This window comes from Coregonus lavaretus (assembly GCF_964263955.1).
Source record: "Coregonus lavaretus genome assembly, chromosome: 15".
Lineage (NCBI taxonomy): Eukaryota > Metazoa > Chordata > Actinopteri > Salmoniformes > Salmonidae > Coregonus > Coregonus lavaretus.
The window spans coordinates 16,320,885-16,337,843 of record NC_140002.1 but is presented as its reverse complement, the minus strand read 5'-3'; the positions used below and the strand labels follow the sequence as shown (position 1 = coordinate 16,337,843).

Here is a 16,959-nt window from a genome sequence, read left to right as displayed (position 1 = left end):
ACACTGTGTTAACAAACCTCAAAACGAGCTTCAATGCCATACAACACTCCTTCAGTAGCCTCCAACTGCTCTTAAACACTAGTAAAACTAAATGCATGCTCTTCAATCGAACGCTGCTGGCACCCGCCCACCCGACTAGAATCACTACTCTCGACGGGTCTGACCTAGAGTATGTGGACAACCACAAATACCTAGGTGTCTGGTTAGACAGTAAACTCTCCTTCCAGACTCACATTAAGAATCTCCAATCCAAAGTTAAATCTAGAATCGGCTTCCTATTTCGCAACAAAGCCTCCTTCACTCATGCTGCCAAACATGCCCTCGTAAAACTCACTATCCTACCGATCCTTGACTTCAGCGATGTCATTTACAAAATAGCCTCCAACACTCTACTCAGCAAATTGGATGTAGTCTATCACAGTGCCATCAGTTTTGTCACCAAAGCCCCATATACTACCCACCACTGTGACCTGTACGCTCTTGTTGGCTGGTCCTCACTACATATTCATCGCCAAACCCACTGGCTCCAGGCCGTCTATAAATCACTGCTAGGCAAATCCCCGCCTTATCTTAGCTCATTGGTCACCATAGCAACACCCACCCGTAGTATGCGCTCCAGCAGGTATATCTCACTGGTCACCCCCAAAGCCAACACCTCCTTTGGCCGCCATTCCTTCCAGTTCTCTGCTGCCAATGACTGGAACGAATTGCAAAAATCTCTGAAGCTGGAACCTCTTTTCTCCCTCACTAACTTTAAGCATCAGTTGTCAGAGCACCTTACCGATCACTGCACCTGTACACAGCCATTCTGAAATTAGCCCACCCAACTACCTCATCCCTATATTGTTATATATTTTGCTCATTTGCACCCCAGTATCTCTATTTGCACATCATCTCTTGCACATCTATCATTCCAGTGTTAATACTAATTGTAATTATTTTGCACTATAGCCTATTTATTGCCTGACCTCCATAACTTGCTACATTTGCACACACTGTATATATATTTTCTGTTGTATTTTTGACTTTATGTTTTGTTTTACCCCATATGTAACTCTGTGTTGTTGTTTTTATCGCACTGCTTTGCTTTATCTTGGCCAGGTCGCAGTTGTAAATGAGAACTTGTTCTCAACTGGCTTACCTGGTTAAATAAAGGTTAAATAAAAAATAAATAAAAAAAGAAAGTGAAATACAGTGAATATTGGCATGGGCTATATGGATTCCACTACATTAGACCAGTCCATTCTTTTTAACCCATGAGGGGGAGTGAATGAGTGCACACTTCAATGAGAAGGGTAGAGAATTGGAGGCAGTTATAGTGTGTTAACCCTGCGTTGCCTGCTTCTCCTCCTTCTCATACAGACCCCCTAGGCTTTGACAGCCTCCAGCCCCTGTCCTCTGTCTCAGCCACCCTGTCCATGCAGCAAGCCATGCTGGGGGGAACCGATGACTCCATGGATGGCACAGAGGAAGAGGAAGAGGAGGAAGAAGAGGAAGGGATGGAAGAGGAGGAGGAAGAGGAGGACGAGGAGGAGGAAGAGAGCGAGGGAGGAAGGAGAGATCTGGGCATGGAGCATAGAGAGGGACTAGAGTAATGAGAGATGTTAGAGGACTACGTGACCTTTTGACCTTTTGACACCTGGGTTGTGTTCATTAGTCACCAAATGGAAGAAAATGTAGACAGATTTCTCCAATAAGAAACAGTCATTTTCAATTTCTGTTGCCCTAATGCACACAACCCAGCCCATACACAAAATAAAATGCTGGGTTGTTTGGATGACCCAACTTCTGGGTTGCAGGCATTGGGTCACATAGTTTGGTTGTTTTCTTTGAAAAGAACAAGATTGGGTTGTTGATGCTGGGTTATTGAGATATGACTGGAGGCGTCACTTAGTAGGGGCATGGCTTTCAGATAGTTATTTTTGGCCACCCGTGAGAGTAAATGTCATTCTGGTTAATCTGTTCTGTTATCACATGTTGAACACAGACAGTTTTGTAGCTTTAATGAGGCTTACACAAGTGTATGAGTTCCTTAAGAGCCTATGCAAATTCCAATGGTGAGATAGTTACCACTTTGTTACTATATGTAAATAATAATGTTATTATTTTTCTTTTTAGAATATGTAATTTGCAAAAATAGTCAAGTAAAATAGACATTTGTAATGTACAAACATCACATGAACAGGAATTACATTAACTCTCATGGGTGGCCAAAAATAACTATCTGAAAGCCACGCCCCTAATAAGCCCAGACTCCTGAAAAAATACCCAGGTTCTGGGTCAACGCAGCATGAAAGTAAATAAAAACCAACAACCAAACATGTTGGGTTATTCACGCAACCCAACTGGCTGAGTCAAAATAAATATGTTAAATATTTACCCAGCGCTGGGTTACCAAATAACCCACATTTTTTTGAGTGTACACTCCCTCCACAACCCATGCCTACATTCAAACTCACCCCTTGACCAGCCCCTAGATTCAGGCCATAGACACACCTCGAATGGGCCTTTTGTTTTTTCTACCATGGTTGTCTGTCTAGAAACTACAGATCTGTCCAATCAGAACTCTTAAGACTGAAGAGCCTACATGAGGCTGAAGGTGTCCTAAAATGGACACCATCCTATGTGGACTAGTGGGTCACCCCAAACCTCCAATTAAGAAAACCATGAGTTGCTGTATGTGAGTTGATCATGAACTGTACTGTAGGTCTATACCTGGTCATCATGTTGGGTTCCATGCTTTAGTATCATCCATGCCTTAGTCCGTTTAAATGGCTCTTTGGTTCTCAGGTTGACTGCATTGACTCCATAACCACGACGTTGTCATAATGTTTTCCACACAAGTTTTCATAACGTTGATGATGAGCGATTCCTTGCTGCAACAAAATGGATGTTTTCAGGTATGATTAAAAAAAGGCTGAGGCTGCGGATCCGTAGGTAACCGCCCCCGTCTCGCCTCCGTCTCGCCCCCGCCCGCCCCCGCCCGCCCCCGCCCCACCCCCGCCCCCGCCCCACCACCGCCCCCGCCCTGCCCCACTGGATCCCCAGGAAAGATCTGTATCATGTTCTGTGCATGTTTTTCTTTACCTCTACTTTACGCACACATTTTTGTGGTCATCCTCCCTTGACATTTCTCACCGTCAGTCGTGAATGATAATTCTTCAAGTTTTACTGGTGAAACGTCCATGCAGCATCTGCATGCCAATCATTTGATCTCAATCAGTTTCATGGGAATATGCATTTAGATCTTCTTAGTTATGTAAAGTGTTGTTTCGATTATGTACAATGAGCGAATTTTAGAACAGATGGAGTTAACAAACTGTAGCATATCTGTGTTTTGTTTCAAATAAAGCACATATTTTGCCTAGTGGCGCGCGCTGTTCATGGGAGAGAAATGCAACCATTCTGTTATATACAATGCTATCATTATGTGATCTTGCGGACATTGATTCAGCTTTGATCTAACTTTATTAAACAAGCACCATTCGCCAGATTAGCATGTTCTCTATAAGTAAAGCAGCCTGCAGAGATTGTGTGTAAATAGAGAATCCCGCACATGCAGATAAATTTTGGGACCTTAAACCCCGGGGAAGAAAGATCCAGTAAAAGTGGGATCCGCAGCCACTCCGTTAAAAAAAACATATAATTATTTGCGTCCATGAGCAAAAAACGTTTTCAGTAACCTAACAGCACAAAGTATGTATATTCGATTTTTGACATTTGTGCTACGTTGTTGAAGGCTTGCATATTTATTCCTTTTTTTCTCAGAGCTCTCGGAAGTGGTTCAAGCAGAACCTTCTTTGTAGAAGGCACAAAGTTACTGTTGTGACATTCTGGAGGTCTTCCAATTGCGTGAAGTTACTGAAGGCCAGTCAAGGTGACAAAATCTCCAGACTGTAAAAAATTTCACATACAGAATTCACATGACAAACAAAACACTGCCCTGGTAACAGTGTCTCAATGAGTTAATAAAAAACACACCAACATGGAGAGAGGTGATGGAGTCCTCAATTCATATTAACTGACAACCTTTGCAAGAAAAATACAATTTAAAGGGGAAGCCTGGAGATTTAAAGAGAATAGTTACATTCCTGCAATGATTCTCTATCTCTTACGTGAAGGATTTGAAGAAACTGTGAAAACTAATTTCAGCTCTCTTTTTGTGCTAAATCCACAAAATGGAGTCACCCATTTTCTGATGTGATGTCTAGAAAAGAAAAGAAAAACCTGTTCTTGAATTTTCATTGGTCTTTGTGAAGTATGTTCTTCATTATTCATTTTCTTGATTGCTTTTTTAAAAATGGTTCTTCCAGTGCAAGTGACGATAGGGATTTTGTTTTTTTCTGTACACATTGTTGTCATAATCTATTCTGTTTCAATAGACAATTTTTTATAATTAAAGAGATAAAGCTACTCGTTTGAGTATCCTTTTTGAGGCAGAAAAATGTGTACAGCTCCATTTTTGTGCATATGACATTGATCGCACATCTTGAACATACAGTGTACATATTAGGACAGCCTTAGTCTCAGCCTATTATGGAAACTGTATGAGTATGATACAGTGAATGTGTGAAGTTTTGTGTCATTATACATGATAACAGCGTCATGACAGTGTAAAAGCCCCACCCCTCCTCCCTGTCACCAGTTTGGGAATTACAATCCAAATAGCTATGAATGATGATGTCATATTTCAGTGTACCCTTAACTGTTATTTTTATTTATTTTTTATTTCACCTTTATGATGTTGTGGTGGTTGTTTTATCTACATCACTCAGAGGCAGCACACTGTGAAAGCACTAAAGATAACCCCACATGTTGTCATGAATGTGTGTCTGTTGCTCATTGTTAAATCTTGCTCCATTGCTCCTGTCAGAAAAGTTAACCCCAGCCACACTACCTGTTGCAGGCTGACAGTAACCCAACGCTGGGCCTCTGCTTTGCAAACAAGAAAGACCACTAGTTAAACTTCCAAGTATTAGAGAATAACCACTGTTCTCCGTGTTTTTAACTCAACCCTCCCATAAACGAAGTTCACATATTATAGATTACTCTCAGACCAAATGACCTCAATGTAGAGCAACCTCCTACATGTTCTTGTCATGTCTCTTATATCCCACTCACTGGGTTGTTAATCAAGCCTATGATTTGGCCTTGCTGGAGTACCACACAGACGTCTTCCCAGCTTTTCATTTGGGTGACCCATATAAGTACAGATTATCACTTCACATCTGCTGAATATAAAACAACTAAGATCTTCTGTAGATCACCATTATACATTGATTTCAGACATTCTGCAGTTGATCACTGGTATGGACACACACACATGCACACACACACATACACACACACACAGACACTTTTACCCCAGTGTCTTACCCAAAAGGCTCAGACTTTTCTGTTTTTACCTACGCAGGCTGGCACCCGTGTCTCACTGGGCCATGGCTCCGGCGGACCTGCTGTCACTGGTACTTTTTAGCTTGCATTTACATAACAATGACTAACTGTGAACTGCAGAGGTTGTTGATTCTGCTCTTCACTGTCAGCACTAGCTAAGGAAAAACAATTTCCCTAGTATAACATAAGGGTGTATACACTAGTGTAACACTGGTGTTACAGTCGGAAAGGAGCATAACTATACCAGTCCTAGCAGCAGCACTGAAATAGCTGTAGCAGGCAGAGCCTAACTGTAACTGCCATCCTCCATACTGTGTGCTAGAAGCAGCATCTGAAGCCAACCTGAGGTATAAATAGGAGGGGAAATGACAGAGGCAGGAAAAGCCACTGGTGCTGGGGCCTTGTTTGAAGTGGGCTTCTGCCATGGCAGTCAAGAGCATGGTTGGGACATCAGTGGATAGGCAGGGCAGTGTCTCATAGGCACACACATGCACACATAAGTACAAACACACACACACAGTCACCCCCCCCCCCCCCACCCCCCCACTGCCATCTGGGCTCCAGCATACAGCAACAGCGGTCCCTTGTAATTAGACCCATAGACCCATGGGCCAGACCCAGCCCAGTCCCAGCCTCTCATTTAGCAGGGCCCTCCTGGACTACTTAAGGGCCTCGCCAACACAGCTCTGGTCTTTAGAGGTCCGTTTGGTTCATTTCTGGATTTCCACCCTGCAGTCACTGTGTCACTGGAAAGCGCAAGCGGATTGAAGGTAACGTGGAAACTGTTTTTATCATTGTAGAAGAAGTGGAATGGAGATGATTTAAAGGCTGTTGACATTTAGGGAGCTAGAGGTGTGTATAATTAGTGCTATTTATATCAATGGTTTAAATGACTGATGTATGTTTGGTATATACTTTATGGTGATACAATATTGTCAACTGAAGAGAAATATCTGATACCATTTTTCTCTTCTCATCCTTGGCCATAGTTTTGCATACAGTTATGATTACTTCACACAAAGAATACCATTTTTATTTCTCAGATTGGATATCAAAACTATAAACATAACTGAATACAAAGTACATTCTAACACGCTACAGGGTATTTTCCCTAGCTAACCCCAAAACTCTTGGTTGCCAGTTGGGATTGGATCCTGCCCATGCTAAAAACCCTTCATGCACTATAGAGCTTAGTGCTATCAAGACTCAGTGGACTCAGGTTGGAGTAAATCCAACATTTACCTGTCCCTTTCTAGGCCCCAAGATGTCCATCGCTAATGTGGCCGCCCAGGCCATGCTGTCGGACGCCCTGCTCCGCGACGGCGCTGGGGGCAACCGCATCGGTCACCTGGAGCTGGAGCTGCCGCTCGACAGGGTCATCAAGTTTGTCTCCGTGGGGCTGCCCTTGCTGCTGGTGTCCATGGCCTTTGCTCGCGAAATCTCCATCGGTCAGTCAGTCTCTCTCTCTCTCTCTCTCTCTCTCTCTCTCTCTCTCTCTCTCTCTCTCTCTCTCTCTCTCTCTCTCTCTCTCTCTCTCTCTCTCTCTCTCTCTCTCTCTCTCTCTCTCTCTCCCCCCCCAACCTTGGTCAACTGCAGCAATAACACTAACACAACAATGTGTGTGGTAGCGCCACCCATAACAGGCTACAGACAGGCAAGCTTATTTCCTTGTTTCATTGACATTGAGCTAACGATCGTCTTCCCACGGAGCTGGCCTTTAATCAGCCGCTACAGATATTAATAGGCAGGGGGATGATTGAGAGCAGCGTTCGCAGACACTGCATTGCTCGGTAATTACAGGCAACCTGGTCTTTTTGCAGCTCTCTATCGAAGTCAAACGATAGGATATGTTAATTAACTGGAAGATGTTGCAAAATGGAAAACAGTCTAGAAACAGTTGATGGATCTTAGCCCTCCTTCTCTAGTTTGTTTTCTGCTTTATCTTTCGTTTATTGTCTGGTTGGTGTCTGTGTTGTGTGCACCTGCGGCTGCAGACAAGATTTCTACCACAGCTACAAATAGCTGGGTGAGAAGGAGCCCTTGTTGTACAATGTGTACCAAGCAACATAGCGATGGCAATAGGGGTTCTTTGTCAAACTGTCTGTGGTTGAAAGAACATGCTTTGTTGCTGTCTGTGTTCCCTTGTAACCTGACGGCCTTAAATAGTCAATTTCAGATACAGTATGTCCCCAGCTATCTCAATTTATACAAAGACACACACACACACATAGTTTCACATCTACATTGTGTTACATGTAATCTGTCCATGTACAGTTATCTGTAATAACATACTAACAGTAGGAGTGCAGCATAAGCATTCTGCATGTCCTGTCAGTAAATTGATGGTTGCGTGAGCTTCTTTTAGGAGACTCTCACTGATGTGGAGGCTGTCTATAAAAATAGTGTATCCTGTGTTTAACTCAGGGTTTTCTCTGAAGTGCAAGGGGCACGCCCGTCGCCCTGCCCTCCCAGCACTGCTGTAGGGGAGATAGGCTGAAGGGAAGGGTGTGGACCCCTGGCTCTGTGGTTCAACCATCTGTATGGTGGAGCGGGCCGGGCTCGGTCCTGAAAAACACCCACACATTAGGAGAGTAATACCACCCTGTTTTAAAACCCAGTTTTCCATTTAGAAACATATGATTTAGATTTTTTTACTTTTCTGCTTCTGGAAAAGGGAAACTTTCACATTAAGGAATCTCTCTCTCTCTCTCTCTCTCTCTCTCTCTCTCTCTCTCTCTCTCTCGTGTGTGTGTTTATGCCTATGCATGCAAATATGTTTGTTATGTGTGTGCACATGCATGCATCTTTATGTCAGTGTAATAGCTTTACAAAATATTAACGTTTTTCCTCTAGGCCCACAGATCAGCTGTTTCCCCCCCAATAATTTCACAGCCAAGCAGGCAGCCTACGTGGACACGTACTGCTGGGACTCCCTGATGCACCATGAGTTTGACACAGACGGAAACTTTGAGGAGCGATCCCTCTGGGTGCACAAGGTAAGGCCTGCTCTGTTCTGTCATGATAGAACGAGAGACAATTGCACACACCTTAAAGTGGAGTTGACAGCGTTTTAAATACTTTGAAGATATGAAACAAACAGACAATCATAATATCAGTCAGAAAAATCTAATTCCCAGTTTATGCTACAAAACCAACTTTATAAGAGGTTTTAAAATCAGGTTATATTTGACTCAACATTTCATGACAGAGAGTAAGGCATTGTTGGCAGAATAGATGTACAGTATGCAGTTCAATGCATTATCAATATAATTCACCAATACATTTCTTGGTAGTCTAACAAATATTACTATCAGGTTGTAAATCACAGCTGCCTCCAGCCATTCGGGATTCAGTTTCAATGAGTCAATATTTAGGACAAAAACGGACGAATGTAACCAAGGCTGGGAATGACAACACAATCAACCTAGCAAGGACAATGATCACAAGTCAGTCGTAATGTGGCTAATAGGCTAGCTTAAACACAGAACCTAACGTTAGCTAGCTAGCTAGCTTCTGGGATGATATTATTGGGCGAGTGGGTGAGCGGCCGACTTTTTCCCCTCATATCGTATTTCTGTCTCTACAGCTAGACATGCAGGTGACATTTGGTTAGTTAGCGAGAAATGTGAATCACTTTGCTACCTAGCTATACTGAACTTGAACGACTGTTAGCATATCTCTTAGTTGTCAATCAAATGTATTTGGCATCGATCAAATGGGTGGGGAGGCAGGCAAGTTCCCAATCAGTTATTAAAACGTGGGTTGGGACAACCATGCATTGGCAGGCAAGCTGCAGAAGGGCGAACTATTCCCCATCGTTTATCAGTGCAATTTTGACGGCCAACTACAAACTGAAAAAGTTTGAGAGGATTTATCTACTGTTCCCTTGTTAGATTTAAGCTAATCTCGTGCTGGCTAACATTAGTTGTTGATCTTATTGTTGTTGATGTGTATAGGCAACTGAGGGAGAGAGAGCATACCTGTTCATAGTTGTTTGATCAATAGCACTGTAAAGTTCCCAAATGTAAGAGGACTCCCGTGGTATTTACATATTTGCAGAAATCCATTCAGGTGTATTTTGTGGCTTTTGGCTAATGCTTTCTAATGATCTAAAGTCACGCTGTTGCTACTGCCTGTAAACGCACAGTCCAGTTCAAAGTGAATGATGGCAGGCCCATTTGACAAATGGCTTATTTGCATATTGGCCTACTGTAGCTCTGATTGGCTATGGCGCACCAGTCTGTGTAGAGTCCATTCCCGAACAAGACTGACATGTTTTTATTAGGTTTTATTTACTACAGTGTCTATTAATTGTCCAAATGCACGGCCGCTTTCCCACTCTATATTGCTATAGGAATTTTACAAATGGCTTAGTATACATAATTCCCAAACATTCTATGAAAGTATGAAAATGACCATATCTAAGTGGTAAAAAAAGAGGCATCATATTCTTCGTGGGGGTGTATATGAACAGATTTTTTAAAGATTTCATGTTGCTAAAACGCTGTCAGTTCCACTGTGGCACAGGAACTGAACAAAGAAGGTAACGCAAGTACTGTAAACGGTTGCTCTTTGTCAGGTGATAAAGACCATGGAAAGATTGTTTCTGTCTTTGCCATGACAACAGTGTAATGTAAGTTGATCAGTGGAGGCTCCACAGAGGAGGAAGGAGAGGACCATCCTCCTAAGTGAATTTCATAAAAAATGTAAATGGTAAAACATTAAAAAAGTTATCCATTTAGATAAAACTATACTAAATATATTCACGTCACCAAATAATTGATTAAAAGACACTGTTTTGCAATGAAGGTCTACAGTAGCCTCAACAGCACTCTGTAGGGTAGCACCATGGTGTAGCCGGAGGACAGCTAGCTTCCGTACTCCTCTGGGTACTTTGACTTCAATAAAAAACCTAGGAGGCTCATGGTTCTCACCCCCTTCCATAGACTTACACAGTAATTATGACAACTTCTGGAGGACGTCCTCCAACCTATCAGAGCTCTTGCAGCATGAACTGCATGTTGCCCACCCAATCAAAGGATCAGAGAATGAATATAATACTGAAAGCATAAGCTACAGCTAGCTAGCAATGCAGTGCATAACATGTGGTGAGTAGTTGACTAAAAGAGAGAGAAAGACAATAGTTGAACAGTTTTGAACAAATTAATTTCTTCCAAAATGAAGGAGAAGCAATATATATACAGTACCAGTCAAAAGTTTGGACACACCTACTCATTGTAGAATAATAGTGAAGACGTCAAAACTATGAAATAACACATATGGAATCATGTAGTTACCAAAAAAGTGTTATACAAATCAAAATATATTTGAGATTTGAGATTTTTCAAATAGCCACCCTTTGCCTTGATGACAGCTTTGCACACTCTTGGCATTCTCTCAATGCATTTCAATTAACAGGTGTGCCTTCTTAAAAGTTAATTTGCTGAATTTCTTTCCTTCTTAATGTGTTTGAGCCGATCAGTTGTGTTGGGACAAGGTAGGGGTGGGGTGGGGGGGTGGGGGGGGGTATACAGAAGATAGCCCTATTTGGTAAAAGAACAGCTCAAATAAGCAAAGAGAAACGACAGTCCATCATTACTTTAAGACATGAAGGTCAGTCAATACGGAACATTTCAAGTTTCTTCAAGTGCAGTCGCAAAAACCATCAAGCGCTATGATGAAACTGGATCTCATGAGGACCACCACAGGAATGGAAGACCCAGAGTTACCTCTGCTGCAGAGGATAAGTTCATTAGAGTTACCAGCCTCAGAAATTGCAGCCCAAATATATGCTTCACAGAGGGCAATCACAGACACATCTCAACATCAACTGTTCAGAGGGGACTGTGTGAATCAGGCCTTCATGGTCAAATTCCTGCAAAGAAACCACTACTAAAGGACACCAATAAGAAGAAGAGACACGAGCAGTGGACATTAGACCGGTGGAAATTTGTCCTTTGGTCTGGAGTCCAAATTGGTGATTTTTGGTTCCAACCGCCGTGTCTTTGTGAGACGCGGTGTGGGTGAACGGATGATCTCCGCATGTGTAGTTCCCACCGTAAAGCATGGAGGAGGTGTTATGGTGTGGGGGTGCTTTGCTGGTGACACTGTCTGTGATTTATTTAGAATTTGTTTAACACTTTTTGCTACTACATGATTCAATATGTGTTATTTCAATGTTTTGATGTCTTCACTATTATTCTACAATGTAGAAAATAGTAAAAATCAAGAACAACCCTTGAATGAGTAGGTGTGTCCAAACTTTTGACTGGTACTGTATATACAGAGAGAGAGATTGTCATTTTTTTTCACTTTAAGTTTCACTTGTGGACTGTGTTTACATGTGATCAGGGGTGTATTCATTCCGCCGATTCTGTTGAAAAATGTTTCTTAAACGGAAGCAAACAGAACGAAACGGGGATAAACATACCTGAATTTGTCCAATAGAAACTCTTGTTTGCAACTGTTGGACTAATGATTACACCGTATATCAGCTAGATGTAGGCAAGAGTGTGCAAGGGGGTATTGAATGTGTCACCTACGTTATAAACATTCATTCATAGGCTAGGTTGTAGCAACCGCATGATGGGTACAGGGAAAATGTACTAGCCTAAACCTTTCGCTGTTACATTGAACTGGGTGAATGGAATAGGAATAACAGTCATCCAATATGCTGTAATAGAAATTTGGCCATGCTCATGAAAAAACAAAATCGTCCTCCCTCATCTTAAACGGCACTGACCGCCACTGAAGTGGATAACGAGTCAATGGTATACTGGAGGCATTTTGTGGGCTATACTGGTATTTGCCAGAGTTGGTGGAATATTCCCAATTGAAAATACATTCTTAAGATAGAAACCCAATATCTTATTAAAAGGGACATTTAATCTGCTAAATGGCATATTATTTAAAGATTTCTCCAGACATAACATTGTTAAACTTTGACAAGACATGAACAACTTGATATTTATGTTACTGAGGGCATCAGCAATTCATTTCAAAGCTCAGACATGTCATTTTAGATGGGTTCTATAAATATGTAATAAGTAGTTCTATAAATACTGGGCTGTCTAAGTAAGACATGAACCTCATGCTCATGGGTGTAATGATGGAGTTAACCGTGTGCTGTGTCCATTTGTGTATTTTGATGTATTTGGTGGATAGTCTGTTCAGATGAGGCAGAGGAGCTGTGTCACAAGCTTGTGAGGAGTGTCTGTGTGTGTATGCATGTAAGTGTGTGTGTCTGTGTGTGTGTGCGTGTGTGTGTGTTTCTTATGTAGTACAGTACACATTTTTTGAGTTTTTGGTGTTCAACGTGGGAAATTAGGTGATATTGTGTGTAGATATGGAGAGAGATATGGAGCGCTGGATTTTTATAATTTGTTTGTACAGTAATCATCATTACTTTCGACTGAAAAGTGCCTCTTGCTTCCTTAATGTTACAATAAAGAGCATCCATTAAAAGTAATTAATCTTTCTCATTAAATGTAAAATGTAGACTGTAAATCACTCTCTCGTTCTCTACCTCCCTATCCTTCCCTTCTTCTCTCTTATACTTTCACTCTTTCTCTCACTCTTCTTTTTTCTGTTCTGTTCTCTTCTCTTTCTCTCTACCTGTCCGGCCCCCTCCCTTTTTCTTCCTTTCTTCCTCACCTTCCCTCCTTCTTTATTGCTTCCCTCCCTCCCTCCTTCTCAGATGTTCCCATACTCTCTGTTGGCTATGGCCATGATGATGTACCTGCCTGCCCTCATCTGGCGTTTCCTGGTCATGCCGTCATTGGGCTCCGACCTGCTCTTCATCATTGACGAGCTGGACAAGTCCTACAATCGCTCCGTGCGCTTGGCTCAGAGCATCCTGGAGATGCGCCAGAACACCCAGAACCCCCTCACCTTCCAGGCCGAGCTTGAGAGGTGAGAGTGGGTGTGGCAAAGATTGTGGCAGAGATAGATCCAAACAGATTGGTTGAGGCAGGAATTTTGGACTGGGGAAGAGGGGAAGTCAGCAGGCTTAGAATTGATGTCTACTTTTATTTATTTGCACACAAGAAAATACAAAAAATATGATGACTTTAAAATGCAAATGAAGAGAGCATGTTCAGGAGAGGTAAAAAAAAAAAAAACATGAGACAACTGGTTCAAAGCAAATACGTTGTCCCTAAATGTAAATGATTTTAAAAAATTAAAAAGAAACAATCTTCCGTATATCCAATCATTTACAATGATCGTGTTCAATCCACCAAATTTTTACACTCATAGAAAAAAGGTGCTATCTAGAACCTAATAGGGTTATTCAGCTGCCCCCATAGGAGAACCCTTTGAAGAACCCGTTTTGGTTCCAGGAAGAACCGTTTTGGGTTCCATGTAGAACCCTCTGTGGAAATGAAACCCAAAACGGTTTTACCTGGACCAAAAAGTGTTCTCCTATGGGGACAGCCGAAGAACCCTTTAGGAACTCTTTTTTTCTGAGTGTAGGAGTCCTCATTGACGAAAAAGTAAATTGGAAAAATCACATTTAATATGTCTCCAATACAATTGTGAAAGTATTGGTGTCATCAGATGAATTCAACATCTTATCCCAAGAAAAATAATTTTGAATGTATACTACAGCTTAACCTATCCATTCATGTCATATTGCAATATAGTCTGGGCTAGTACTTATAAAAGCAACCTCAATAACATTTTCCTTTTTCAAAAGCGTTTTGTGAGAATGGCAACTCACTCCGACAAGTCGTGCCAGTTCCTCTCCACTCTTTCATCACCTTCAAATCCTCAATATTTATGACATCAATCAACTTCAAGTCTGTTTATTTGTATTCCAGTTCAAAATAAATCTACTCCCTGTTTCTTTTCAAACTCTTTTCAAATTCAATACTCAGGTTCGTCATTATTCTACAAGAATGGCCACAGATCTCCACACCCCTTTTTTCCGTACAAGATTAGTAAATTCTCCATTACTTACATACTGTAGGGCAGTTTTCTTTTATTTTTACTGTCTCCCGGACTACCTCAAGCACTGCAACAGCTTCAACTCCTTCAAATGCAAAATGAAAAAAGATCTACTGGACATTCCATACATTGACTCATCCAAATAATCTGATGCCTATATGTCACTCATGCTGATTATGAATCTTTTCTATTTAAAAAAGTTGTTTCTTACCCCCTGATTTTTTTCTTTGTAAATCTCCACCTATTTGTTTCTAAGTCTTAAAAATCAGGATCCTACTTTTTGATTGTTTTTGTTCTATAAACATTTGAAAGGGGGAGGTGCCTTACACCAGGGTTCCCCAAACTCGGTCCTGGGGCCCCCCCTGGGTGCATGTTTTGGATTTTGCCCTAGCACTACACAGCTGATTCAAATAACCAACTCATCAAGCTTTGATTATTTGAATCCACTGTGTGGTGCTAGAGCAAAAACCAAAACATGCACTTATTAGCTTACAAAAGTACAAAAGCAAGCTAATAACAGCCAAAAGTATCTGAAAACAAGACACTATTTAGGCTTTAACTACAGTTATGTGACTGACTATTTAAATCTTGAATACTATGATAAATGCCTTAGATCCTCATACAACCTCCATTACCAAACAACGGAGCCAATAACATGAAAGTGTGTTTGAGCCAACTGTCCTTTAACCCCATCTCTTCCATGGTCTCTTTCAGGGCCAAGCGGAAGCGTTACTTCGAGTATCCCCTGTTGGAGAGGTACATGCAGAGCAAGCACGGCTCCTACTTCCTGGTCAGCATGCTCTTTCTGCGCGGCTTCCTGTTGCTCACCTTCATGTCTGCCGCCTGCCTCTACCTCGTCTACTTCCACCTATCCGCCTTTCTCCAGGATGAGTTCAGCTGCTTTGTCCGCACCGGCTTGCTACGCGACCAGAACTGGGTCCCTGAGCTGGTCCAGTGTAAAATGACCGGCCAACTGGTCTTCCAGATTATTAGCGTGGCTAACGGCGCTATCTATGTCCTGCTGGTGCCTATCGTGCTGTTCAGCTTGGTCCGCCTCTTCTGCTGGGATACGACTCTATTGTCGGTCTACGAAGTTCTCCCTGCATTGGGACTTAACAGCGGTCGCAAGCTGGGCTGCCCGCTCAACGACCTCAACGTTCTTCTGCTGTTTTTGCGAGCTAACGTGGCGCATCTGCAGTCTTATGGCAGGCTGAGGGCTGTATGCTCGCTGGCGCCCCCGCAGATCGGGAAGGGGAACGGCGTGAAGGGCGCAGGGATGCTGACGGCAGAGGAGATCGAGGAGAGGGCCGAGGCGGTGCAGGAGCTGGAGGAAGAGGTGGAGGAGCTGCAGGAGGAAGGGAAGCTCAACCTGGTGGATATCATGACCATTTTAGGAGCGGCCCGGGGAAACGCGGTCAACTGCACCGAGTCCAGACCTCTGGTGGAGGAGAATATGAGTCTGGGTACCGTAACTTTTATCTACACTCTCAAACGTATTCTGCTAGTGGGATTGTTCGTCTATATCGTTTGGGATGTTCAGAAAATTATAAAGTGAAGGAGCTCTCTCTGCGAGACTGCAGATGATGTTCAAATTAAGTACAGAGCGACTGTACTGAATACCGGATGGTAGTGTAAGCAGTTTGAATAGCAACTATACTCTTACTGAATATTGGATGAGGAGACAATAGTAGTAATGGACTTCACTTGAGATAGCAGTTTTGACTCAAAATTTTCCATCCACACTGTTAGAAAACAATAGCGAACATAAGAATATACCATAATATACTGTATATGTTCTCAGTAACTGTGATACAAAAATGCTTTGCACAAATATTAACTGTCCACAAATTGTTTTCTTATACATGTACTACTATACCAGTAGGCCTAATATAAATAAGTATTACGTGTTAAAGAGTTTTTCCCAGGACTGGAAAGCCTATCATTCTAAAAGAGGCTTTTATTAGGAACTACAGCAAGAGAGCAGATACAATTTGTGGTCCTTCCCACTCCTAACTCCCCTCTCTGTTTCCTTACAGAGCCAAACCACCAGGGGTACCATGAGTTGAAGGAGACTGCATCATGTAATCATTACTAAACCACCAATTGACTGAACCATCAATGTGACACCAATTGGGGGTGGGGGGTGGGGGGTGGGGGGTGGGGTAGTCAAAAAGACTCAACCTGGGAGAGAAGTGAGGGAAGGGGTTCTGTATCCAGAGAAATTGTTCAAAAAAGCCTCCATTAGAATTAAAAGCTTGGTGGTTAACTTGAGCGATGTCGTTTCTTCATGTATGACTGAGGTTTTTGGTCGTTGTGACTCAACTTAATTTCAACCTCAGATTTCCTACTTTTCTTTATGGTTATGCTATTTACTGTACTTGATTTTGTAATTTGTCAACAGGTAAACTTGTATTTGTTCTACGTCAACAGATACCAATGTAATGAATAAAGTTATTTTTATGACTGTTGTGTTGAACGGCTCAAGTGCAACATTTCCCTCACCACTTGTGAATCACTTTGTAAATTAATTGCCTCGGACACATAGTCTTATTCTGCTCTTCAAATCAAATCAAATTGTATTTGTCACATGCGCCGAATACAACAGGTGTAGACAGTGAA

At 42.1% G+C, this 16,959-nt stretch overlaps 2 protein-coding genes across 2 annotated transcripts in view; both read left to right on the top strand.

Moving 5' to 3' along the window:
- Positions 1-1,595, top strand: part of LOC311142149 (homeobox protein PKNOX2-like) — a gene marked incomplete at both ends in the record, with an annotated part of 52,991 nt that extends 51,396 nt beyond the window's left edge. Inside the window, one exon of the mRNA XM_084177741.1 lies at positions 1,363-1,595. Within this exon, the coding sequence (XP_084033867.1) occupies positions 1,363-1,595 (233 nt within the window). The remainder of the gene's footprint in view (positions 1-1,362) is intronic.
- A 5,063-nt stretch (positions 1,596-6,658) lies between these two features.
- LOC311142677 (pannexin-3-like) lies at positions 6,659-16,435 on the top strand (the record flags this gene model as incomplete). Its single annotated transcript, XM_084178332.1, has 5 exons — positions 6,659-6,842; positions 8,248-8,390; positions 13,091-13,305; positions 15,055-15,803; positions 16,377-16,435. 5 exons carry the CDS (start codon positions 6,659-6,661, stop codon positions 16,433-16,435), a joined length of 1,350 nt encoding a protein of 449 aa, XP_084034458.1.
- Positions 16,436-16,959: the final 524 nt, after the last annotated feature.